Source organism: Beta vulgaris, chromosome 7 (assembly GCF_026745355.1).
Source record: "Beta vulgaris subsp. vulgaris cultivar EL10 chromosome 7, EL10.2, whole genome shotgun sequence".
Classification (NCBI taxonomy): Eukaryota; Viridiplantae; Streptophyta; class Magnoliopsida; order Caryophyllales; family Amaranthaceae; genus Beta; species Beta vulgaris.
In genome coordinates this window covers 58032377-58058287 of record NC_079208.1, presented here as the reverse complement: position 1 = coordinate 58058287, position 25911 = coordinate 58032377, and the positions used below count along the sequence as shown (strand labels likewise).

General features: G+C 35.0%; 4 protein-coding genes and 1 non-coding gene across 5 annotated transcripts; 4 read left to right on the top strand and 1 right to left on the bottom strand.

Annotated features, from left to right (window-relative positions):
* Nucleotides 1-419: 419 nt before the first annotated feature.
* On the top strand, nucleotides 420-2876 carry LOC104900448 (xyloglucan galactosyltransferase KATAMARI1 homolog). Its single transcript, XM_010687864.3, has one exon. The coding sequence runs from the start codon at nucleotides 420-422 to the stop codon at nucleotides 2415-2417; it is 1998 nt and encodes a 665-aa protein (XP_010686166.3). The 3' UTR covers nucleotides 2418-2876.
* A 761-nt stretch (nucleotides 2877-3637) lies between these two features.
* On the top strand, nucleotides 3638-3709 carry TRNAG-UCC (transfer RNA glycine (anticodon UCC)). The gene has a single exon. It is a non-coding gene; the product is annotated as a tRNA-Gly (tRNA).
* A 171-nt stretch (nucleotides 3710-3880) lies between these two features.
* Nucleotides 3881-8694, top strand: LOC104900099 (PGR5-like protein 1B, chloroplastic). The gene is made up of 7 exons (XM_010687438.4): nucleotides 3881-4284; nucleotides 4387-4449; nucleotides 4537-4623; nucleotides 6473-6710; nucleotides 7480-7553; nucleotides 7666-7764; nucleotides 8220-8694. The coding sequence occupies exons 1-7, from the start codon at nucleotides 4027-4029 to the stop codon at nucleotides 8298-8300; spliced, it is 900 nt and encodes a 299-aa protein (XP_010685740.1). The 5' UTR covers nucleotides 3881-4026; the 3' UTR covers nucleotides 8301-8694.
* Nucleotides 8695-9350: 656 nt separating this feature from the next.
* Nucleotides 9351-12590, bottom strand: LOC104900097 (hypothetical protein). The gene is made up of 4 exons (XM_010687437.4): nucleotides 11976-12590; nucleotides 11012-11115; nucleotides 9772-9901; nucleotides 9351-9651 (listed from the first exon to the last, which is right to left on the bottom strand). Exons 1-4 carry the CDS (start codon nucleotides 12078-12080, stop codon nucleotides 9613-9615), a joined length of 378 nt encoding a protein of 125 aa, XP_010685739.1. The 5' UTR covers nucleotides 12081-12590; the 3' UTR covers nucleotides 9351-9612.
* Nucleotides 12591-14245: 1655 nt separating this feature from the next.
* Nucleotides 14246-24575, top strand: LOC104900096 (oxysterol-binding protein-related protein 3C). The gene is made up of 11 exons (XM_010687436.4): nucleotides 14246-14528; nucleotides 14854-14947; nucleotides 16904-17020; nucleotides 17128-17200; nucleotides 17277-17395; nucleotides 17519-17640; nucleotides 20428-20604; nucleotides 21673-21817; nucleotides 22207-22385; nucleotides 23656-23903; nucleotides 24104-24575. Exons 1-10 carry the CDS (start codon nucleotides 14428-14430, stop codon nucleotides 23900-23902), a joined length of 1374 nt encoding a protein of 457 aa, XP_010685738.1. The 5' UTR covers nucleotides 14246-14427; the 3' UTR covers nucleotide 23903; nucleotides 24104-24575.
* The last annotated feature ends 1336 nt before the right edge of the window (nucleotides 24576-25911 follow it).

The window sequence follows — 25911 nt, the reverse complement described above, 5'->3', positions numbered from 1 at the left end:
GATTAATTATTTGATGCAAAAAATTATAAAATTATAACTTCTGAAAAACTGCACCTTATATTACATGTAAAAACCTATAAAATAGGTAATTCAGTCCAAATTCATAAAAAAAATCATTGAAAAATTCAGCTTCTTCCACTATTTTTGCTCCTATTCAGCCTAAAATTTACACTTCATCCCCTAACATTCTCACCTTCCTCAGTAACTCACTCACTCCCTTAAGCATCTTCACAATCCTCTCAATCAATACTCTCTAATCATATTTCTCATATTAATTCCCAATTAATCAAAATTTAATCATCCTTACACTTTCTTCTCCTACAACATTTTTCATTAAAATCCTTAATTTTCATGTTACAATTATTTTCACTGAATATTATGCTCTCCATATTCTTCTTGATTTCATCTTTAATACATTGATGGTACATCGAAGAACGAGAGCTCAACGCGGACAATTGCAGAAAACAACCATGGCATTATGTAAGAGTAAATCATGGTTTCTAGTTATATCCTTATTCACAATGTGGTCAGTTTTAATTTGCCTAAATTATTCATCTTTGATTGATAGTGTAGCTTCTTTGGCGAAATTTTACGTATATTCTGTAAACTATAATCAAGAAATTCCATTTCTTTCTAATCCTAGTGAAATCACAAATTCTACCTCCACATTTGATGATGAAAAAACAGAGGAAAAAACAGGGGAAATTGGGTATGATGAGATTGATAAGCTTTTAGATGTTAATATAAATGATCTTGTTGAGAAAAGTGATAAAAGTGGTTCTATGAGAGTTGATGAACAGATTGATAAAGATCAAATTATCAAAGATTTGAGGGAAAAAGAAGCTATGAAGGAGGAAAATCTTAAACTAATGTTTTCTACTAAGAAGAGAAAAAAAAGAGGGAAATCCAAAAGGAGGAGATCACCTGAGAATTTCCCAAATGCACACATTGTGAATTCCAATTTCAATCAAGATAATAATGTAGTGCAAGTGAAGTCCATTGCCTCTCCGCCACCACCTCCACCACCATCTCCACCACCACCACCACCTCGAGTATGCAAAACTGAGTTAAAATCCGATCCAAATTCGTGCAATGGCCGTTACATTTTTGTACACACACTCCCTAGAAGGTTCAATGTGGACTTACTAAGAGATTGCAAGTCTCTTGATTTATGGATGGACATGTGTGAGTATGTAAAAAATTCAGGTCTAGGACCAAAACTTCCAAATTTAGACCATGTTTTCTCTGAATATGGCTGGTTTTCAACTAATCAATTCTTATTAGAAGTAATCTTCCACAACAGGATGAAACAATATGATTGCTTAACTAATGATCCTTCTATAGCTTCTGCTATCTTTGTACCTTTCTACGCCGGGCTTGATGTAGCCCGGCATTTATGGAATACAGACTCCGATGTAAGAGATTCAAGTGGGTTCGAGTTAGTCAAGTTACTAAAGAGGAAGCAAGAGTGGAAGAGATGGTGGGGTAGGGATCATTTCTTTGTTGCAGGAAGAATTACTTGGGATTTTAGAAGGTCATCAGCAAATAAGAATGATCCAGATTGGGGAACTAAATTCCTTTACTTACCTGAATCAAAAAACATGACAGGTTTAGTAATTGAATCATCACCTTGGAATAGCAATGATTTCGGTATACCATATCCGACTTATTTTCACCCTGCAAATGATGCCGAAGTGTTTCAATGGCAAACTCGAATGAGACAGCATAACAGGAGGAATCTGTTTTCTTTTGCTGGTGCACCAAGACCTGACAGACCAGATTCGATACGCAATCAATTGATCAAACAATGTGAGAGTTCAAACAAATGTATGTTGATTCATTGCAAGAATTGGAAGAATATGTGTCATCAACCAACTGAACTGATGAAAATGTTCCAAAGTTCTGTTTTCTGTTTACAACCTACAGGAGATTCTTACACTAGAAGATCAACATTTGACAGCATACTTGCAGGTTGTATACCTGTTTTTTTTCATCCTGGTTCAGCTTATGTGCAGTATTTGTGGCATTTTCCTAGAGAGTTTACTAAGTATTCTGTTTTTATTCCTATGTATGAGGTAAGAAATGGGACAGTTAATATACAAAAGGTGTTGGAGAATATACCTATGCAAAAAGTTGAGGAAATGAGAGAAGAAATAATACAGTTGATTCCTAAGATAATTTATGCTGATCCAAGGTGTAAATTAGAGACTTTGGAAGATGCATTTGATGTGTCTATAAAAGGTGTTTTGGAGAGAATTAGAAGGATTAAAGAGGATATGAAAGAAGGAAGAGATGATAGTTTTGGTTATGATGAAAGACAAGCATGGAAGTATAGGTGGCTTGGGAAGTTGAAAGAACATGAATGGGATCCTTATTTTTCTGGTTATTTTGATACTAGAAATTTCACAAATTTTTAATTTTTTTCAAAGTTTTTAGTACTCAATTTTGAGGTAGTAATGGAATTTTTTTATTTTTTATTTGGTTTTGCATTATTGTATTTGGTAGTTTTTGTACTTATATGAGTACATTTCTTATCGAGCAACAGGTGATGGCTAAGTAATATTGGCATCATCGAAAAAATTCAAGAATGTTTGTTTTGGGCTAGTTATGATGGTTTATAATGGATCAACATATAATTTCACCATTGCTATCATCATATTGATGCAACAAATAGAACAATGGAAATTTACATATAATTATCATTATGAATACGCTTTTACATAACAAATTTATATATTCAACTACAGCCTACAAGTTAAGATCTATATATTCTTATACCTAATTCGTGACCAAAACATAACAAGCATCGATCCTGCCCATTTTATTTGGGAACAAAAGCATATGATGATAGTTATGCTACAAAATTACAATTTAGTCTTCTTTTTTTATTGGAAACCTCATATGTGGTATGTGGTTGTATTTCAATCAATATATCCTTATTAAGGAGTAAAATTAGGCTAACATACTAGTTTTCTCTAGTCTCTATCCCCCTCTCTTCTCCATGTTGCCCTCCTTTTCTAGATTATGTTATTTTCTCTTTTAACAATGCTTGCCATAAATCTTTTTCTTCCTTGTACTCTCCTTACTCTCTCGATCTGAAACTCGAACTCAAATCTAATTTAAACTCCTAAACTACACGCAAATATAACTCATCATAATTCCAATACTTAATAATTAATTATAAACGCAATATGCATATGAGAGTATTTTTTTCTTCCTTCTTTTCAAAGACGGCGGAGTGAGTACAATCATTAATAAGTTTTTTAGATACTTCATCAACTAGCTTTTCACAAAAATACCTAAGAAAAATACAAATGTAGTGGAATCTTTTAAAATATCATGAATTTTTTTTCATACTAATACTTCATCGATTTCTTTTCACTTGAAACCGTTTGACTTTCACACTTACCAATACATAACTTCAATAATTAATATCTTTAAGTACCAATAATTAAAAATTATAAAAAGTAGATTTTCGAAAAATATACACCGAGAAGAATATAACAAGATTTAATATAAATATGATTTTTCTTAACAATAATAATTCACTAAAAATAATACAAATAGAGTTGTTAATATTGTAAATTCAAACCGTTGCAAGTAAATAGATGATTCTTAAGTATGGCATACAACAAAGGCGTTTGTAGTCCAACGGTTAGGATAATTGCCTTCCAAGCAATAGACCCGGGTTCGACTCCCGGCAGACGCAAATTTCATTTTTTTATAAATTTTCATTCTTAAACTCTTGCGTGGCTGCTTAAAAGATTTCTATTCGTCAACACCCTAAAAACCAAAAACACACACACACAATCATAAATGGGCCACCACAATCAGATATTAAACACCTCCTTTGTCCTTCCAATTCTCACCACAAAAGGACATTCTCGTCCAACCACTAATTTCTTTCCCAAAAAAAATTCAACAAACCATAAGTATCCAAAACGACACCGTTAAAGTCTCCATTCGCGTGTAAACCTCACATTATCCACACATACGTACACTCATACTTTCTCTCTCTAACCGCCAATGGCCGGTGCAGCTGACAACTTTCTCTCTCCTACTCGCGTAATCAACTCACCTAAATTTATCACCGGTAACTTTTTCCGGCGAAAATTCTACTCCGTCGCTATTTTGCGACGACACTGTGGTGATTTTACCTGTTTTTCCACATGCGCCGCCGGTCAACCACCGGTGACTCCGGTTATTTCCGAAGGTCCGTCGTGTATTCTTGTCGGACCTATCGAAACTGCTAGCCAAGAAACTCTCGAAGCTCTTTACAATCAGGTATTTCTCTTTCTTTTTGTTTTTGTTTTTGTTTTTGAAATGTATGAATTTGTATTTTTTAATTTTACTTTTGATTAATATTTATTTTTGTTTTATGGATAGGCGAAAGATGCGTATTACAGTGGTAAACCGTTGATAATGGATGATATGTTTGATAGAGTTGAAGTGAGTGATTATTTTTGATTTTTTGTTTGATTTTTTTTTTATTTGAATTTGTGATGAGATTTTAACTGTGATGTGATGATGAAACAGTTGAAATTGAGGTGGTATGGATCGAAATCTGCGGTGAAATATCCGAGGTGTAGTTTGCGTCGTCAATCTACCTATGCTGATGCTCAGGTGAACTTATTCTCAGTTAATTGAATTGAATTATGTGTTACACTGATTTAATTTCTCTTTAGTTACTTTCCAATTGGAACATGAAAATTGCAAGGTATTGTTAAGTATTTTTCTCTATTCTGTGTTTGTTGTATCTGTTTTCGGATTCCGGGACTTAATTTGATAGACATGTCAAAATTGATCCAACCTTTGCTAGCATGAATGATTTAGGGGATTGGATAAGGTTTTTTCAGACCAAGATATAAAAGAAAAAGAAAACTGCAGAAGTTAGCTAATTACTGTTGGACTTGACCTGAAAGTTGGTGAGGAATGACTGAATATGAACTCGAAATTGCAAAACTTGAAACAACTTGATGAATACTTTTTGATAGATTTAATGAATAATTGAAATTGGACTGTTCAAGAGTAAATGGTAAAAGAGGGGATTTGGGATTCCGTTGGCCTTTTCAATTGGAAGAGATGGGATCTGGAAAGTATGATTACTCTGGTAAGGAATTCGGGGGATGTGAAGAATTGTAGTGATAAGAGGAGCTGCCCTTAATAAACCTTTAGATTAGTGAATTATCCCCAATGAGGTGATGTTATTGAAGTAAAAAACAGTTGTATCCTTGTATCATTGATGGTTAGCCTTATTTTGGGAAAAAGAACATTGTAAAAGAACTTTTGCTATATCACTTTTGCTTAAATTTCTGTGGTAAGTTGCGTGTATCTGGCCAAAGTGCTGTGAGAGTTTGTGTAAAGAAGCTGAATTTTTTTTAATTTGCTGATGACTAAGAAATAAGAATGAAGTACAAATAAAGAGTTTTCCTAGTGTGAGCTGAAGATAATAACTGAGAGAATGAGCTGTTGGCCCTCATTATACACATTTTTTTTTCTTATACACATGATGAAATTGATCTGTATGATGAGATAGATAGTCTTTCAGGTGTTAATATAGAAGCTCATTTAGATTTTCCACTGCATCTGGAAGCTGGAGCCAATTTCTAAGAAGGTTAATGATCTGTGGCTTTTATTATTGGTATAAATGTTTTCGGCAAATTCAAGATGTACACGGATGACAAAATAGATGGATTCTCAGTCCTTACTCCTTTCCAATGTCCTGTCTTGTTGGTGTAGACTATCTAGAATATTACATAGATCTGATGTGCTTAAATTATTTTATACACACTATCGGGTGATAAGTTTGAGGGGGAAAGAGTGACTCAAGGGATTGGTTTTGAGTTTTGACAATTGTTTCTTGAGGGACCCGGAGTGTGGTTTGTTTGGGGGGTTGGAACACTGTCTTCCTAATTCCTTCCCGAGTATGAGGGCTTAGATCACTGAACTTGAGAATGAGATAAATTCTAATAAAGGTGTTCAGTAATTCATCAAGGTCCCTGTTAACCTTTTGCACAAACCTTTTAACAGTTGCCACATTTCTGCATTAGTTGAAGTTGGCAATACTCCACATATGCTCCACACTTTAAGTGTGGACATCAATGAAGAGGGGCAGTTTCAGATTTAGTGACAATCAAATTGTCAGCAACTGTTTAAACTCTATGAATGACATAGGCAAAGGATTAGACCTGATTTTACTTTCTATCAGACTATCACCTTACCCCCGGGGTAAAACAACCAAAAGAAAGAGCTACAAAAAGGAGAACATTGATGGTTTGTAAATAAAATTTTGGGAGCTACTACCTTATTGTTAATGCCTAATTTAGTTTTGGTTTTGGTCTTACTTCTGAATGGTAGTAATTGCAGTTGTATTATTTAATATACTTCTGTTAAATTAGAAACTTTGCCTCTCTGTTGAAAAGGAGGATATTTATATATTAGTTGAAGATGTAATGACGTGTATGTAGGGCAGGAAGACCCTTCGCAGGTGTTTGCTTTGGCGAGCGTCTGGTTTTTGATACTTGCATTTGGCAGTTCAGTATGCCTGGTGCCCATGTTGTACACCGTCTATCTAGCTTACCAGGGTACTTTTGACTCAGAAGCAGTCTACAGCAACCAACCAGCAACAATGGAGTTTCTTGGCATGTTGAATAGTGTGTTGTTCATGCTGCTGGGCTCTGCAGTTGGCTGCCCAATTGCATCAGCTTCTGGTAATGTTGCTTTCTGTCCTTTCATTTCCATTGCTTCACTGTACTTGTTGAACCTATTCACGCTAGTATAATAAACAGGATGATTCTCTAAGACCCTGTAATGAACTGATATTAAGGGGAGGGTAATTTAGGTATTATCTTGATTAGTAGCTTGGGGAATAAGGGAAATACTCGATATATTGGGGTAATGAAAAAGGGAAAGACATGCTGAATGTTGATGAGTGTTTTTAGTGAACTTTTAAAAGTTCTTTTGGAAGAGAGCAAGCCTCTCGAAAGCTTGTATTTATCCTTCTATCAGTTTTCCAGAAAACTATTAATCCAACTCTAATTTTACTTGTTAAATCTTGTTCTTAATCAGTCCAAGCTATGCTAGTTCATGACAGACCCTCAGCCTCATAATATGTAGTAGTATTTTAGGTGCCATGTATAGTGGAAAACTTTTATAGTGAATACACCATGTCATTTAAGATCATAAATGGTTTTTTCTTTCTTTTCTATGGATATCATTATAAGTTTTTTGTTCCTTGTGAAATGGAGTGAAAGCAATGATTCAAACAATGGAAGAATAAGCATCTTGGAAGGGAAAGTAAAAGTTAAAACAAAATAATCAAATAGATTCTACCATCTGTAAATTCCAAGCTTCCTTAGATGCAATGATGGATGTTCTGTAGGGTGAAAGAGGAAGATATTTTTTGTTATATTTGGTCAAGCTTAGCTATTGATACTGATATTGTCCATATCTAATCTAATGCCCATCTTCACTATTCAGCTCGAGCACTACAGGGCCTATGGCGGAATGATCTGGTGGCATTGAGAGGAGCATGTCCCAGTTGTGGAGAGGAGGTTAGCTTAACTGATTTTGCATCTCATCTCTAGCAATCTTTTGTCATGGTTGTGCCCAATTTGTAATCGTAATCATCGTTTTCACAAAATAACTGGCAAAAATATCTTGCAGGTTTTTGCATTTTTGAGGTCAGATCAAAGCAATAGCTCTGCCCATAGAGCAGACTGCCATGTATGCGAATGCCGGCTTGAATTTCGCACCAAGGCTGAGGTAATTATAGTTGCATCTAGGTTCACTATATTGCTACTTTCTACAAAGAATTTCTAACATCCTCATCTAGTATCAAAACTTGCAACATTACATATGTGAGAAATCCTTTTCAATAGGGATCGACTAAGAGGTGTTTAAAATGACCTGCAGGCTACAACATAGGGCCTCTAATGTTAGAGGGCCTAAAAATCTGGATCTAATGATTGTTTTAGTCATATAGACCTAAGTCCCTGTAATTTACATATTGTCAAGTTTATATAGATCATTTCTATGCATAGAATAAGTAATTAGTTTAGTGCCATCAGCCATGTATTTGTTGGTCTCTATCCCTAATATCAACAAAACTCACTCACCGTGAGTGCTTGAGGTTTATGGAAAGTTGGTACTGGCGTATGATGTTTGGAGATGGTATCGAAGTTTTTTAACATATGTCATCTCACTTTGTCCTTTTGCAGCAATCTCTTTCAAAACTTAAAAGACGGTGGGTTCATGGCCGTGTCTACCTGATCTCTGAGAGACGAAGTGGCCGGCATTAAACATTGACATGCTAACAGGACCACCAGAGAGTTAAATGTGTAATTGAGGTCATGTACAGTAGGATGATTCTTTTGGAGTTGAAGAACTGTCTGGTTATACAAGATTCAAAAGTAAACAAGATTACAAAAAGCAAATTTGATACTGTTAAAAACTAGTTTGAACAAGATGTTGCTGTCTCAACTAGTGCAGGAAGTAATGAAGTAGAGTATATATGTATATGGTGTTCTCATAATTCTTGTTTTCTTTTCTTTATATTGGTTATGCGCATTTTTCGGGGGTGGTTCTACTTAATGTGCTAAAACACACACCCTCATGACCTTCGTCTCGACTTTTCGTCTTTTGGCTATGGAAAATGGATGAGATGCTTAATGGAGACAAACAGGTTATGTGCCACTCGACTAGTGATTTTATACTCTTTTTGTTTCTTAAACTTTGTCATTGACATCTTTATTTTTAAAAGTATTGATAGCAATTATGATAAATTACTTCTCGATTCAAAACAAATATTATAACATTTTGATATGCTTCAAAGTACATATTAATCAAATATTATAACATTTTGATATGCTTCAAAGTACATATTAAACGAATTAATGGACTAATTGGACATGAGCGCAACAATGATGCAAATACACAAAAGAAACAACAAAAAACAAAATAATGGTACAAGAAACACGAAATAGGATTATGACACAGCTAAAATTTTCAATAAATTAGCTCTTATGACTTGTTTATATGGTGATTATGGGAATATATAAAAGTAATTGTGCAGTGTAGGTGTTGTGATTAGTGATGCCATCTCCAAATATCGTTTCTCTTCGTGTAAAAACACGTTTGGTACAACAATACATGTAAACTCATAACAATGCATGCCATTTACTACCAGTCATTAAACGGCCAGTTAACAGTAAATTTGTACACTATAATTGTTTCTGTTAAGAATGTAGTTTTCTCACGAACTATAATAGGGATTACCCATGATTATAGTTGAAATTGATGTAAAATTAATCTGTAATCTCAACAAGGCAGAGAAGAAGAGAGTTTGTGAATTCCTCAAAGAAGGCATGCCGAAATTTGTCAAATCAAAAGAAAATTCATGGATCAAAAAGCTAGAGAAAACATTGCTATCAACACAAAGGCTATTATGTTTGTGCTTCGGCATATAACTAAGAAAGAAGTACAAACTTTGAACAAATACAGTTGTAATAATGGAATTATCTAATGGTTCTCAGTAGATTAATGAAAACTTTGGCACAAGCTTCACTGGATCATCTCATCATCAATCAAGAATAGTTCTTGCTACCTAGCCAATCAAAAGTGCGCCAAGCTGTATACTACAATCCATGCAAGCTGCAACAATACAAAGACGAAAATTGGTTTCATGAAATGCATGAAACAGAGAAAGAAAAAAGAAATTTATGTAAAGGTTAAAGTTCTAGAATGTGATGCAGAGGGAGTGAAAAGGCATACCAAAAAGAGTGTCATTGATGCAAAAAGCCCTTCCTGGAGGAGAGTTCCATGACCCCCGTAATCTTCTTCATCGATCTTTAATATCAACGCATAGTACCCATAAACGATTGCAGTTGAAATTGCCAAAAATCTGTAACCATAAATCAGCAAAGTATGGCACAATTAATCATGAGGAATAGAAAGATAGATGGGTTGACAATAACCAAAAACTGATAGTTCTATTCATCTAAGATTCTAAACACCGTGAATTTAAGCCCTTGAATTTGAAATATTAGCCATGTCAGTTGGACGGCGCTCAAATTGTTAATACTGCCATCAGAAGATCCATAAGAACAATTCAAGATATTAGGATTTGTTTCTTTTACATGAAAAGCCCTTATGTGAACTTATTAGGTTATACGAACTCATTTTTTTTCTTATTTGAACTAATCTTCACTTATAGACCGCAATGAGAACTTTCTTGTAGTTTTCAATTGAATTTGGGAAGCCTTTATTTGGACTTATCTAGACTTAATTATCCTGATCTGTTTCTACCATAAGTCAATAACCTATTTTCCTTATCTCAAAACTTGATGGCAGATCAAGCCATATCACTAAATTACTTAAAGCTGACATCTGCAAATAGCCAACCACTTTTTTCAGCGGATATGATGACGATAAATACATGATCATCCATCAAAGAAAAGGAACTTCTACAAACAACCAGAAAATATATTGTGACAGCATTCCAAACATACCACAACAATGAGATCCCAAATGCTCAGATATCAGTAATAACACATGTATGCATACTGTATAAGGAAGACCTTACGCAAATTAATTGGTGAACCGAAAATAAATAAACGCAACAATTCATGCCAGTGTCAGTTAAGGTGAGTGTTGAACACATCCTATTCATGATGATACAAAATTACTTCCTCCGTTTTTTTATAGATGCTACATTTCCCTTAAATGGAAATGTCATAATAGATGCTACATACCATAAATGGATTCCTTTTCACCATAAAAATCTTAAATACTTTAAAAAGTTGGTGGTCCCCCACCTTCTCTTTTAAAATACTCATATTTTTTCCTTAACAAATGGTTTTTTATTCAAAAAGTGGTGGTCCCCTACTTTCTCTCTCTACCTCTCTTAAAAACCCTCCACTTTCTCTATGTAGCAACAATAAAAACACGGAGGAAGTATCTTTTAGAGTAAGCCAACTCTGTCCAGAACATAGAGTTCTAAATAATTACTTACAATAAGAGCCATATGCCACCAACCAAAGGAATCGCACCCCAAATTAATCCACACACAAGCGCCACCACTTGTCGAGTCCAATGTAGAACATCTCCTAATTGATCCTGGAGAAAAGATTAGCAGTTCAATAGTCAATATCTATCACAAACAGATCAGAAAAAAGAAAAACAAGAAACCCCATAATTTTGGCCCGAACCATATAGAACCTTCCCAGACTAAAATTCAATTGATTGTATCCAATAACAATCAAGCTGGCAATTGTACTTTCACCAAGTGTTATCTAATTCCCTGATTCTCCTCGCGAATTGAAAAAAGCGAATCACGGTCGGTTTTGGTTCACTTTTGGCCCATTTTGGGTGAATTGGCGAATTCAAAAGGTAAATTAGATAGATAACGAATTAGGAAACACTGCTCTCACCTCAAAAGTGGCTTCGCTATATTACCAGTTCAATGTCATTTAAAAAGTCAAAACCATGAAACTCCATCATATACTGTAAGGCACTAAATCACAGACAAATTTGACTCATCTAGTAAATCTGCAATTAGCCCAATAATTAAGATTAACTAATGCTTGGACAATCCATTCGACCAATGAAGATTGACTAAAATTTCAATCAATCATGAGTTGACTAATTAAGGATAGATCCCACAATTAACAGGGTCAACATGACAATCCCACCAATTAAGACTGACTATAACATCATTACTCTCCTCAATTAGGGTAATTGGCAAAAACTTTAATAATCCCACTAATTAAGATTGAACAAATTTTACATCTTTAAGTCCAGCTTACTATTAACAGGATATTCCACATAATCTTCTAGCATTCTAAAACAATCTTATGGATTTCCAAACTAATTAACAAACCCAAATTCACAATATCATGAAATAATCGATGAAGAGAAATAGAAAAAAGAAAACTTCAAACAACATAATTCTACAACAAAAAAATAAGAAATTTCACCTTATCCCAAGAAGCATCAGAATCAAACAATTTGCCCAATTTAAAAGAAGCAGAGTGACCATTCTGATGTTGATGATTCAATTTCGAAGATTTCTTATCCTTCATCTCTAAAAATTAAATCTTGCAATTTAGGGTTTTGTGCAATTATCTGGGTACTAAAAAAATTGATGATTTTTCTAGGGTTTTGAGCAAGTGGGTAAAAATTGTAAGGTCAATGATGAATAAAAAATATAAGCTTGCAATATAAAAGACAAAAAAAAGTAGGTGGGTTGGGTTAAACTTGGATCTGGAAAAATAGTGAAGATAAACAAGGGTGATGAAGAAGATCTACAGTTTGTTCGTCGAAGTGATTTTAATAGAATAATAAAGTTTTGTAGATGAGGAAACCACGTGATGAGATCAGAAAATTGTAGGATTAAAGTATTATCTGGGTTAGATGTAATTGTATATTTATGGAGTTGAAAAAAGGATGGAAAGTGCACAAAGATTAAAGAGAAGAGGAAGTACTGAGGAGTGAGGAGTTGTTGTTGAGATGGGATGTTGGTGGAGGTGGAGTCAGAGTCCCACCATGATTCGGGAACCTGGATTAACTTGATTCCAATTTGGGAAATTAATTAATCTTATTGATGTACAAAATTTGTATATAGGACATTATCGTCAAGACGTCAATAGAATAGTAGATGTTAGATGTTAGATGTTTTTTTTTTTTTTTGACAACGGCTAATAGAGAGGAGCGGGCTACTCTGTCCTTGCTTTAGAAGCATGAAAATGAGCCTTGGAAACTTCCTCTCTTTTAACTTTAATTATTGAGACAAATTGAAGGTTAGCTGATCTATCCTTTTATTCGGAAGATGATATTTCTTATTTCCATCAGTGCGTTGGCAGTGGAAACGAGAGTTTCGACGACTTCTTGAGAATTTGTTTTGGTTGAAATTGCTTTTAATTCTTCTTTCAAACTCTCAATGCATTGTAAGATGGCTTTTGCTTCTGTTTGAACTGGTGTATAGCAAGAACTTTTGTTGACTCCCAGTTTTCTGTGTTATTCTCATTCACTTATGTAATAGCTGCTATCCATGCATTTGTAGAGTTTTTTTATCCTTCTTCCAAGAGCCATCTAATTGGAAACACTCTAATTGCCATCTTGAATCCTTCCTTGCATCCACGCACGGCTAGGCCAGTAGTTGTTTGATTTGAGTCTTGGCTCCCTTGTTTCTTGTTCTGAAGAGAGGTAACTATTGATTGTCTTTGGATCAATTATGCAATATAAGCCATTATTCTTTGTGGGTCCGGCATACTGGATTTGAAGGTAATTTCGTTTCGGTGTAACCATATATCGCCCACATAGTGGCTATAGCTTTCACCGTTAGCTGGTGCTCCTCCCCCAGGTCTATGGCAAAGTTCATAAATTGGTTAGAACTTTGAGTTGTTTGAACATTGATTCTCCATATCTTGCTTAGTGGCGTTTGAATCCATTCTTTTATGGAGGTGGAGGGTCTATCTTCTTGCCTGTACCCCATAGTACCGAACCAAATGCTTTTGTTTTTGTTTGTTCTTTTATACAAACTATGAGTTGTCTTTTATAATAATCTCAATCCCCAACTACGAGGGTTATGTTCAAGTGTCCACTAAATTTATTTTAGTTGTTTTTTTGTTTGTTCTTTCACTTTCTCGCTTAGATCCTCTTTTGCGCCTCCTCCCTCTACCTAACCTACGGGCTACGACTACTAGAGTTCAACTTGATAATTTTAGGGCGTGTTTGGCACAAGCTTTTTAAGTAACTTTTAGTGTCTTGACTAGGTCAAAACACTAATTAAGAAAAATAGTAGTGTTTGGTAAGCTAGTGGTGTAAATAACTTTTAGTGTTACAAGTAGTATTATGGTAGTGTTTGTAAAAGCTACAATTTGTAGCTTTTAGGGTAGTGTTTAGTGGTGCAAAAATTATACATTAAAGTTTCGTTTGAGTTTTTAATTAACTATTTGTAAACAACTATTTTGATAGCTACTTTTACCGAACATCAATATTTTATACCGCTACTTGGACAGCTAACAGCTAAAAGTTACCCACCAACCACTAACAACTACCAGCACAGCTAAAAGCTACTATCACAATTCACAGCTATTGTTGCCGAACACGCCCCAAACCTCTTAAATCAATATTTTAAAGTTATTGAATTATTTTAAGAAGATACACCAAACAAAATTACAATAATATAATAATGTGATAATCAGTCATAATTCGAACTTTTTTGCCATCTTTACCAGTTACCACTACCTGAAATAACAAAGTTACCCTCTCTATGAATAATTGAATTATGAGAGCGCACACACTTCCCCTCTTCTTTCTCCTTTGATCGCTGAGTAATCTGATCCCGGAGCTCGGGACTGATCTATTCGACATTAATTAGGGTTTCCAATTTGAATCCCTAATTTCACCTTCATCACAAATTCAAACATGTCAAGCCCCAAGAAAAAGATGGAAAATAAGGGCTTTTTCGCTTCGATGACTTCTAGCTTATCCGTCTTTAGTAACGCTATGCATAGATCTGTCAACGGGTGCGTCCCTTTCTCTCTCCTCTTCTCTTAGCTTTTCTCTTTAATTTATTCTGTAATTCGACGTTTATTTAAGCAATTTCAGGGAATTGATTGAAGTTTGATTGTTTTCGATTCGTAATTTTGTCGAATTATTCAATGTTTAAATGTTGGAAGCTGAGTTTAATGTTGTATAGATAATTTATTGTTATTGTATATCGTGAATTATGGTCGAATAATCTTTGGTTGTCGTTGTTAATTCATTTTAGTTTGTTAATTGAAGTTGAGTTTTTTTTTTTGTGAAATGTATGGTTTTCTTGTATATTTATAGATTTTGTGTTATCTCTAGGTTAATTGGTTATGAAAATCTGGAAGTCGTAAATCCCGAGGGAGGTAAGGATGATGCTGAGGAAGAAGCACAGAGAGGAAGGTGGAAACAAGAGGTAACTATAACTGGATTTATCTGAAATTGACATTTTATCCACACTGTTCTGTTTGGTCTTTGTACTTCAGTAAGCTTAGATTTTGTGTTAGTATTGAAGTTTATGTTAATTTGAAAACTAGGGAATTCCATATTGGTAACATTCTAGTGTACCTATTATACATGTCAATTGTTGCATATAGTGATATAGTTACCATTTAATGTAGCAATGTATGGTCATGTTGATGTTTTAGGCTTTTGAGTGTGCATCTTATTTTTTGGAGATTTTATTTATTGAGATTGGATACAGCCTTGAGGGCAAAAAATCCTCACTTTAGACACGTAATCGAGAAAGCAAATAATCGATATATATTCAACCGTTTGTGATCCTTTCTTGAGTTACCAGACAGTTCTCTATTCAATTGTCTATTCTACAAACTATAAGTATTCTGAATATTCTGCATTATGTTAAATTTGATCTATAATCTTAGTTGACTTTCCTTCTCGAATGCACAAGAAAAGAGATAGAGAGTAGATTTTTAGCTGCCAATGTTTGGTTAGGAGTATCTAGTACTATCATGAAGTTATTACAAATAAATTCTGTATGCTGAAAAATGAAAAATCAGAATCCATGAAAAGATATGAAGATATGGGACGTATTGGACAATTGTCAAAGAGGAAAGATAAAGACTATGAGAAAGAGATAGATTTTTATGAATAATCCTTTAGACATGTCGAGTATTGAATGTGTATTTTGTGTGCATGTAAATCAATTACCATTACCAGAGATCAGGAAATGGCTTTCTCTTTCTATGTGAACTGTCAATGTAGTGAATTAGAATTACAATCAACATCTTGAATAAAGGGATATCATTGTGGAAACTACATAACTATGAAGTATAAGATACAATAAGTACAACTTAGTTTGATGAGATTATGGAACGCCACAATAATAAAAAGTATAGAATATGTGGTAAAAATAAGTCAATTTTGAAGTTATGTAATGAAAAATCTACTTTGAGATTAGCTAAGCTTTCAAAAGAAGGCAACTACATGTTTTCCTACTCTTTATTAATTTTCCAAATTTATCTGATTATGTTTTTAAAAAACTAATAATAACCATGGTTCCTCAAAAAATGTAACATGTCATTTATTATTATTTTCTAAATCAGTGTATGGAGCCGGTCTCAAATGTCTTTTATTGGAAAAGATAAATATAATGTGCCTATGACATTCTTCAAGTGATTTTGCCAAATTATAAGTATAAATGAGGTTAGTTTAGTCCTCTTGTGAAACAAGGTCAATGCTTTATATACTGTATAGTTCCTTGTAAATGTTGTGACCTTGTTTTCTCCTTTGGTGTTTCCTGTTTTCAGTTTTTACCCCTACTGTATTTACTTTATGTTTATTATATGTCATATTTTTAGGAACAAAAAGGTATAGCAAACATCCTTTATGAGATTGTCTCAATTTTCTTTATCATTTTGTTTGGATAGCAATATAGGAGGGATAGAGGAGGAAGGGGAGAGGAAAGAAAGGGAGGGAGAAGATGGAGCTTCATTTTCCCTCCAAAATTCTCAAATGAGGAGGGATGATGTTTATTAAAGAGGGAGGGAAAATAAATTTTTATCTCTCCCTCCCTTACCTTCCCCTAATCCCTTATCCAAACAAGGAAACTCGTCTCCCCCCTTTCCTTCCCTTTCTCTCCATTTCCTCCTATCCAAACAAAGTGTAACTTTTAACACCAAACTTTATTTGGACCTGGGGTATATCAGAAACTTGAGAAAACGATTGGGACATATAAAAAGGAAATTTGACAATTATAAGGACATAGGAAGATTGTAGTTAAAGCTCATATTTCCATTTAAACCCCTACATGCTCAATCTCAAAGGTTAATGGAGAACCCGCTTTTCCTTTTAATCTGTATTCTCCTGCCATTTCATGTTAACCTTATTTGTCAACATTTTTCATTTGCAGGAGAGAGATAGCTACTGGAAAATGATGCAGAAGTATATTGGATCTGATGTAACATCAATGGTGACGCTGCCTGTTATAATCTTTGAGCCTATGACTATGCTGCAGAAAATGGCTGAGGTTTGTGCTCTCTTTTGTTTATCTTTGATGTGTATGCAGTTTTGGTCTGTGCTTTATTTGTTTGTTGTGATTGAATTGACACTGGAAATGATGTATGGCAATGACAGTTAATGGAGTACAGCCACCTGTTAGATCAGGCTGATGAATGTGAAGATCCGTATATGCGATTGGTGTATGCCGGTGAGTAAGCTTTCTTATCAAATCTGAGACTTATTCATGAGTTGTTTGATATGAAATCTATTGTCTTGATTTGCAGCATCTTGGGCAATATCTGTGTACTATGCTTTTCAGCGCACCTGGAAGCCTTTCAATCCCATTCTTGGTGAAACCTATGAGATGGTCAATCATAATGGGATAACATTTCTTTCAGAGCAGGTCTGTAGCCCTTTTAACTTCATCATAGCTGAACACATGCTTGTAGCTTCGGCTGAGTTACATGATGTTGCTATTCTCATTATTAAATAGATAATATTGATGGTTTTCATTTTACGTATTTAGGTGAGCCATCATCCTCCTATGAGCGCTGGACATTGTGAAAATGAGCATTTTATATATGATGTGACATCGAAGCTGAAGACAAAATTTTTAGGCAACTCCCTTGATGTGTATCCCGTTGGAAGGTAAGGATTATATTTGTGTTTGGGACTTTGGGGTGCTTCTTGATTCCTTAATGAGTATGGCCGTATAACGCTTTATTTTCTTTACCTTATTTTTGATAACTAGGGTGCATTCTTTTCACCTTGTTCACTCTTGACCTGTCTTAACTAAACTTATTGGTATCTATGTAAACTTATCGAAGCTTATTCTGTAAGGTGTTAGAACCTAATGGAACTTATGTAAACTGATTGCAACTTGGCTGAACTTATTTGAACTTAATAGACTTATAACTTGTTTGAGGTGAAGAGAACAAACATTTATTACTTGTTCTAGTTTGAATTAGATCATTCTACATCACATTAAATCTTTAATTATGTATTATTGGATTATAAAAAGTTAATATATTGAAAGTACACATTTGTAAAGGAACTAACAAGATTCCACATTATCATTTTTTTTAGATTATCAAAGTTCAGGATACACTAGTGAAATCCAGACGATAAAGATCTAGACCAGATTAGACTAGAAAGATTCATAATACATTTTCAAATTTTCTGACCAAATCACTCTATTTTAGGTGAAGAGAACGTTTGTGTTTTCTTGATTTATCCGGCATTAAATATACCTAGCACGCATTGTGCCATGTTATGCTTTCAATATGCACATAAGAAGGTTCTGAAAAACTTTTGATGAGCTAGAAGGTAGCTTTTGTAATGTGTGATGCATAATTGCACATTATTGCTTCCAAATTCGTTCATTCATTTTTTCTGCTGTCAATGCGAAGTTTGTTTTCTGATACATGATAGGCTGTTTTTATTCTTGCTAAAGCCTCATTAAAGTAGGATTGAACTGCTATTAAATGTGGCAGGTGCTGGTGGAGTGAAAAAAAATTTAAGACCATGAAAAGGTTCCTTCTTGAATTGGGTAAACAGGCAATACGGGGGACCACTGTTAAAAAAGCACCACCAATTTTAAGAGAAACACATCAGACTATTAGAGCATATTTTCTAGATAATTTTTAAGCAGAAAGCAAATTTTCAAAGCAATTCAAAGCCCAAGAAATAACTCGAAAATTTGTGGCTCTAGGTTTGGTAAAAGAAGTGGTAAGTCTAGAAAGACAAAGTTTTTATACACACGAGAAAAAGGGAGGCACTAAGACTGATAATTCTCATGTAATATCTTCCACAAGCTATTATGCTCTTTTTTAATTATGCACTCATATGAGAAGGTTGACATAAACCTATATGATCATCAATTTTATACCATTAAAAAGAAGAATAAGAATAAACCTCTGCCAAATTTTGCAAGATGAAGTGGCACATTCAAGCATGATAGACTTGTGCTGGCTACCTCACGCAATTATAAAAAGTGTTGTTAAATTGATACCGTCCGTTATTTCATATGGGACTACGGGTCGAACCAAAATAAAATATGAGCTAGATAATGGATACAAGTTCACCTATATTAGAGTGTTGTCTTCGTCAATTTGTTTTTTTTTGGTGTAAAGAGAGTCACATGGGGAGATGATTTAGATGAGATTTGATCCCAAGTTTTAGGCACCACCTCCTAATACTTGGTCAATTTATAATAGCTATTTATAAATTGTTGCCGAGAATGCCTTATTAGGGTTAGGCTGAAGCCGTTGGAGAGGAAGGGTAAGAAGAAGAGGGGGTGAGGTGGAGAGAGGGGGAGGGGGGGGGAATAATTGGGAAGCTTAAAATACTTCCATTAAGATACTAAGTTCAGCTTTAATAAATTCTTATCATCAGCTTTCATACCAAAACAAAGACTTGATGCATATTCCCTTCTTGAAGGATTCTTCGTGATATTTGTCAAAATTTTCCGAAGTAAAAGGGGTATATTCAGTTTTTTTGTGTTTGATGCTTAACTGAAAATAATAAAGATATGAACTCGGCTCAAAGAAATAAGCAGAAGGCAATAAATTTATACTACCTCCATTTCTTGAAGGTTGCTATATTTTTTTTGCACATAAACCAAGGAGGAGGACAGCTAGTGAATATTCAAACAAATTGAAGAAATGGCCTTGAACTTTAGATCTTAGTGAATTAAGCCAAGCTAGATATTCTTTACAAATAGCTAAAGCCTTTTCCACTATTGTTAAATTTCTCTAAAAGGAATATATAGCAACCTTTAAGAAACGGAAGAAGTATATCTAAATAAACTAGTGGCAACCTTGGTAAATTGAAGTGACAAAGCATACGACAAGGGTTTAATCCACAAAAAGTAAAATGGTGCCATTAAGGCAGAATTCTCGTTTAATATCATCAACGAGCTAATGAACTTCTTTAATATTGGAAACTTCTTATAGGCTCGTAAGCCCAACTCAAACCCTGATTAGCAAGAATTCTGCACCACTAAAGATTTTTTTTTTAAAAAAAATCAACAGTTGAAATGCATGCATGATGGAAGCTACGGTTTAATATTGTGCTGGCTCTGTGTGGATGCTTTGTTGCTTGCTTCCTGCCTTGGTTGCGAGGGCTTTTGCGTCCTCGCCTATAATTAATTAATGACCACATCTGTGTTTCCTTCTGTCCAAGTTCTAGATTAAAGATCTAGCAGTCGTACCTAGCAATTAGCATGACTAGCTAAGCAACCAGAAACCACCAAGTTACAGCACTTCTAATGTATGCTTAAAATTTTGTATATGTATCTTGATTTGACACATTTATATGCTGCGACTGATAGTATATAGTGGTGACGTTGCTAAGTTGAAATGTTTTATTCGGCACCACCTTTTCTCTTTTAGTTATATAATTTTATAATATTTTTACCTTGTTTTCTCAATGCAGAACCCGTGTGACTCTCAAAAGAAGTGGTGTAATGTTGGATTTGGTTCCCCCTCCTACTAAAGTTCATAACCTAATATTTGGTCGAACATGGGTGGATTCACCGGGCGAGATGATACTGACTAATTTAACTACAGGAGATAAAGTTGTGCTGTATTTTCAACCATGCGGATGGTTTGGGTATGTAGTGATATCTGAATCCTTTAATTCCACCATTTGTATTTCAGATAATGATGCCAAGGGATCTCTGCTACTTGACTGTGCCGTTTTTCTTTTTTTTTTCTTTTTTTTTTTTCCGGGTTTATTAGACACAAAGTACTATTACCCAATACCTTTAGAAAGACTCAGATGTAGTTGTATTTTGAGGTGGGGGGTGGGGAAGGGGGAGAGGGGTATGATCTATGTAGTGTTACCCATTCAATTACTTAGTAGATGTATTTGGTATTAATGCTACAATAATACAATTGCGAAGAGGCTATTCCTGTTTTAGGTTCGAAAGACAATTAATTGGATTGCCAATTCTCAGCAAATGAGTGGATTGTTCAGTAAGACCTTTGGCTTAGTCCATTGCACCCCAAAAGACCAAAAGCGTTGACATTAAACGTCAGTGTTCACCCGTTGTATGTTTTTTTGGAACTGGCAGTATGCAGTGCCCAGTGTTTGCTTGTTGTATGTGTTTCATAACTGGCAGTACCGCATGCTAGCTTGTCCTGTGTCTGCTATAGGCTTATATTTTTGTTCTGTCCTATTTTTACCTATTCTGTCTCATGTGAGCATTCGACATGGCATTTCTAGTGTTGCCTGTTGATATGCTTCACAGAATTGAGACAACACTATGCTCAAAAGACTTTTTGGTTGCCTCTCTGCTCCCTTTTTCAGTAAGAAATTTGGCTTTGTCCATTGTATTCCAGAGTCTGGCATGGTGATATCCATAGTTTTCCTGTTAGTTTGTGTCTTGGACTTACAGTGCCTCATGCTAGCTCTTCCAAAGTATCCTTGTTGCTTGCACATCTTGTTTCTGCTGATGATTAATATTTTTTATCATTCTTTATCCTATCCTGGAGGACTCGAGTTTATGGCTTGCATATCTAGTGTTTCCTGTTTATGTCTCACAGCACTTGCAACACTTTATTTAAGTTCTCTAAAACTGTTTCTTTACCCCCCCCCCGCACTCCCTTTCTACTCAAATCTAATTATTCAGTTTATTTATCTTTTCTGTTTTTGGCACTTATTTGTGCTTTCTTGTAGGGCTGGTCGATATGAGGTGGATGGTTATGTTTATGATGCTAATGAGGAGCCTAAAGTATTGATGACCGGCAAATGGAATGAATCGTTGAGCTATCAACAATGTGATGTGGAAGGGGAACCTCTACCTGGCACAGAACTGAAAGAGGTTCATATCTTAGAAATTGTGATTTATCTTTCATTTGTCTGAATGGCTTGCTTCTCGTAGCAGCATCCAGTGAGATCTTTAAGCTTATGGCTTCACGGAGTCGTACTTATTTCTGGCTTATTGATAAGCTTAATTACGGTTTAGCTTCTTATCATCTCTATGCATATGTGACTTTGACCTACTTAAATCATCTTCTTTCTCTGCTCTTCTACAACATAACACATGAAACTTGATTATTTTTCACTAATTAAATTCTGCTATTTTGCATGATATTTAATACTATTATAGTCTTCGCAGTAGTACATACACTAGGTGCTTTTATGTAACCTTCGGGGTCTTAATTTTGATTTCAGTTTGCATACTCTCCTTGTGCCTGTATACAATTGCAGGTCTGGCACGTGGCAGATACCCCGAAAAATGACAAACATCAATATACTTACTTTGCCCACAAGATAAACAGTTTTGACACAGCCCCCAAGAAGTTATTGGTGTCAGATTCTCGTTTACGACCTGATAGATATGCTCTTGAGAAAGGTGATCTAGCTAAGTCTGGTGCAGAAAAAACCAGGTATCTCTGAAGTTCTATTTGTGCATTTCATGGTTGTTACCTACATGAAATGATTGACCAAAGTGCTAGCTGATAGCTGATGGCTATGTCATTATGTCATCGTTGTGATCAATTCCTATTCGTCTGACTGGGATGGTCTACTATCCTTCATTACTATTTTGGGGTATCTAAAAATAAACTTTACACTTCCTTTTCAAGTTGAAGTTAATATTTGAAATATAGTTATGTTTATTTCAGTTATCATTCTCTCTCTTCCCCCAACACCTTCTTTTTGTTCTCTCTTCAATCCGTTTTCAATATTGTGTTCTTCATTTAGTAGCTATTCTTAATCATCTTTCCCATCCCAAATGTGACATTATGGGATAGAGGGACTATCTGTTTCCCTGAGATGCATCAATAAGGTTTTGTGCCATTAATTACATGATCAAAATTTTCTCCTGTAATGGAAAGCTTATTTGAGAAACAACCTAATCTGTTCATTTAGCAAGTATAAATCATTTAGTCTCTTGCCAGTTTTGGCACTCATTTGGTGTTATTATATACTGCCATGTCATTGATTTGAAGAAGAGTAACAAGTTTGAGGGGATTAAAACCATCTGAGCATATGATCCAGCACTGTTTTAAGATTTTCATTTATCCATCCGGGCTTTTGGCATATGCAGCACGTACGATGTCATATATTAGAGGATGATTTTACAGGTGTGGCTCCGCCACATTTAGTCCCTCAAGCTTTTTTCCTTGACTTTTTAGTATTTTTGTCTTCTTGTTTGGAGCTCCCTCATCCGATAAAAAAAAATGCGGCATGTGTAAAAAAAAGATTCGCTTAGTTGCGGTCTTGCAGAGAACTCCCTAGCGTACAACTAATTCAAAGATATAGGAAGTATTGGCTTAGGATGAAAAGGAGATGCTCCTGCTAAGAGCCAGAACCTAGAGGTGATCATGGGCCGGGCTGGGTTCGGGCCGGGTTGGGTTTAAAAAATTGTCCATTGGTTGGGACGGGCCAAAATTTTGTGCCCAAAACCCGCTATTTCGGGTCAAAATGAGTGGGCTTTTTGGGCCAAAATCGGGCCGGCCATTTTTGGATTGCCCAGAGCCAAAAAAAAATAAAACCGGGCCGGGCCCGACCGCGGACCAAAAAATTCTGCCCAACAAGCGGGCCGGGCCAAAATGGTCAGCTCTACCATAACCTATTCCAAAGAGGAAGAAAGATTGTGTTGGTGATAAAGTCCCTTTATCTCTAGTTGCTGACCGTTTTCTGTTTGGGTTGCAGTTTGGAGGAGAGGCAAAGAGCAGAAAAGAGAAACAGAGAAGCCAAAGGTGACAATTATACTCCAAGATGGTTCAATCTCACCGAAGAGGTTGCGACTACCCCGTGGGGTGATATGGAGATTTATCAGTACAATGGTAAATACACTGAGCATCGGGAAGAAATAGATAGGTCCGACGTCGTTGAGCTAGAAGATGTGGAGACCAAGGAGTTCAACCCGTGGCAATATAATGATTTATCGGCTGCATGAGGTAAAATTTCCTTAGTCCAATAATACTCTACTTTGTAGACTTGGTGCTTAATATTTTTTTTGTAAAGAATTACCTTTTTACCACCTTGCCAAGCTCGTACTTCCTCGCACCATGAGAAACCATTCTTAATCAACCCTTCCCATGCTAACTACAAGAGGATGATTCATCATAACTTGGTCATTTCTCTTTTCTGTTTGCAGTTATTTTGTGCACCGTCGTCTAAACTGCAAATTATTGGAGTGGCATGAAGAATATGTCCAAAGGATGATAATGTCTTCACTGCCAGACAATCTAAAAGAAACCCAGCAGTAGATAGAAAATTGTGTCCTGCATTTCAGATATGTATAACTCATGTTCAAGAAGATGATTTCTTCAGACAAAATCGACCGAGACCATTATAAGCATTCCCCCCATGGTATGCTTGCTCAGCCCTGTTTGCCATTTGCTTCAAGTCGGTTCGGTGTATTCAGAATAGGTCCATCTATAAGTTGTTACCCTTATATTTTTGTGCGTATTGCTTGTTTGATTCTGTACTCATAGACTCATAGTTGGCTCTGAAGTCCGAATACATAAGCTTCTGTTCGACATTATTATTGCTTACAAAGCTTTTAGTGTTTAGTTGTATGAAGCAACTACTGTTTAAAAAAAATCCTTGTTCAATCTTCGTTTTGATATGATGTCATCATTTAGCTAAATTGCTTAGATTTATTTGAACTTTTTGTTGATTATTTTTTTAGTTTGAATTTTAATAAAGTAAATCAAACCATTCTTCTAATCAAATAAATAACAGCTGGTCTTGGAAGTGAGCGTTTACTTTTAATTTAAAATTAGGCACGGTCCAAGCTCAATAATAAGAAGAGAATATGTCACCATTTTTTAATATTGTAACTATCGATATAGGGACCAGTGTAATTTATTTCGTGACCGATTTAATCGATTTAGTAATGATGTTTTTAACTTGTTTAGTGATTAATTTATTTCATTTAGTTACTAGTTCAATTCGTTTCGTAATATCAAGTTATTTTTTGAAATTGTCCGTTGTAGTTCGAGAATCAAGAAAACAAAGAAAGGAGAAGAGAAAGGGTACCTAGAATAGTGTCAGGTTAGAGTGAAATAGAATGGGCTTGTTTGAAAAATTCAATATTAAATTCATCTAATTTTATGTTAAAATTGAGTCGTCTATTCTAATAATTTTATGATGATATATTCAGACCATTGTTGAAATCAAATAAATTTCAAGCACTAACATCATATAGATAGGGTTAAGGAAATTGATTTATCTCAATATAAGTGAAGATTCAAAAGTCAAAATCCGTTAACCGACACCTAGAACCTGATACTCCTATTACCACAATACCGCTGGTAGTGAAATCCATTGTCTTGACTCACACGACAAAAATTGGTTAGAGAATAAGAATTTCGCTTAGACGTCAAGAAATGTCTTCTTTACTATTCGTAATCTTTACACTTTCTCCTATGTCATCGTTCTCCTGTTTCCGCCTTTTTTGAACATGTAATAATACTACTACATTTACTTATATCGTACTCCTGTTTGTGATTAAGGGTCTGTTCTTTTCGGTATAAAACAGTTGAACTGAATTGAATTGAACCGAACTGAAATGAATAGTGATATGTGAGAGTAAAAGTATTATCAAGAGCTGAGCTGAACTGAACTGAACTGGTCTGAACTGATCTGAACTGAATTGAATTGAACTGAACTGAACTGAAAATAAGCTGGGGAGAACATACCCTAAAGAGGAATTGAAAGAATCTATTGTTATTTTTCTTTTGGCCAAGACGAACAAGAAATAAACACTAAGATTTGTTTCCTACAAAAAAAACTAATATTCATTTTCTCTCGCTCAGCTTGTAGGCTCGTAGCAATATAAAATTGTATGAACACTTAAAACGACGTGCTTCCAAGCAAACTTGTTTGCACATTTTTCACATATTTTTTTCAAATGAGCAAATTATTAAATGTGCAAAAACTGTGAGAGGAAGCACCCAT

Excerpts from the sequence above, each read along its gene's own strand:
- LOC104900099 (XM_010687438.4), top strand. The coding sequence starts at position 4,027 with ATGGCCGGTGCAGCTGACAACTTTCTCTCTCCTACTCGCGTAATCAAC. Across the intron at positions 4,450-4,536 it reads ATATGTTTGATAGAGTTGAA|TTGAAATTGAGGTGGTATGG; the intron begins GTGAGTGATTAT and ends ATGATGAAACAG. Across the intron at positions 7,765-8,219 it reads AATTTCGCACCAAGGCTGAG|CAATCTCTTTCAAAACTTAA; the intron begins GTAATTATAGTT and ends GTCCTTTTGCAG.
- LOC104900096 (XM_010687436.4), top strand. The coding sequence starts at position 14,428 with ATGTCAAGCCCCAAGAAAAAGATGGAAAATAAGGGCTTTTTCGCTTCG. Across the intron at positions 14,529-14,853 it reads ATGCATAGATCTGTCAACGG|GTTAATTGGTTATGAAAATC; the intron begins GTGCGTCCCTTT and ends TGTTATCTCTAG. Across the intron at positions 14,948-16,903 it reads GAGGAAGGTGGAAACAAGAG|GAGAGAGATAGCTACTGGAA; the intron begins GTAACTATAACT and ends TTTCATTTGCAG.
- LOC104900448 (XM_010687864.3), top strand. The coding sequence starts at position 420 with ATGGTACATCGAAGAACGAGAGCTCAACGCGGACAATTGCAGAAAACA.
- LOC104900097 (XM_010687437.4), bottom strand. The coding sequence starts at position 12,080 with ATGAAGGATAAGAAATCTTCGAAATTGAATCATCAACATCAGAATGGT. Across the intron at positions 11,116-11,975 it reads CTGATGCTTCTTGGGATAAG|GATCAATTAGGAGATGTTCT; the intron begins GTGAAATTTCTT and ends TCTTTTCTCCAG. Across the intron at positions 9,652-9,771 it reads CATCAATGACACTCTTTTTG|CTTGCATGGATTGTAGTATA; the intron begins GTATGCCTTTTC and ends GTATTGTTGCAG.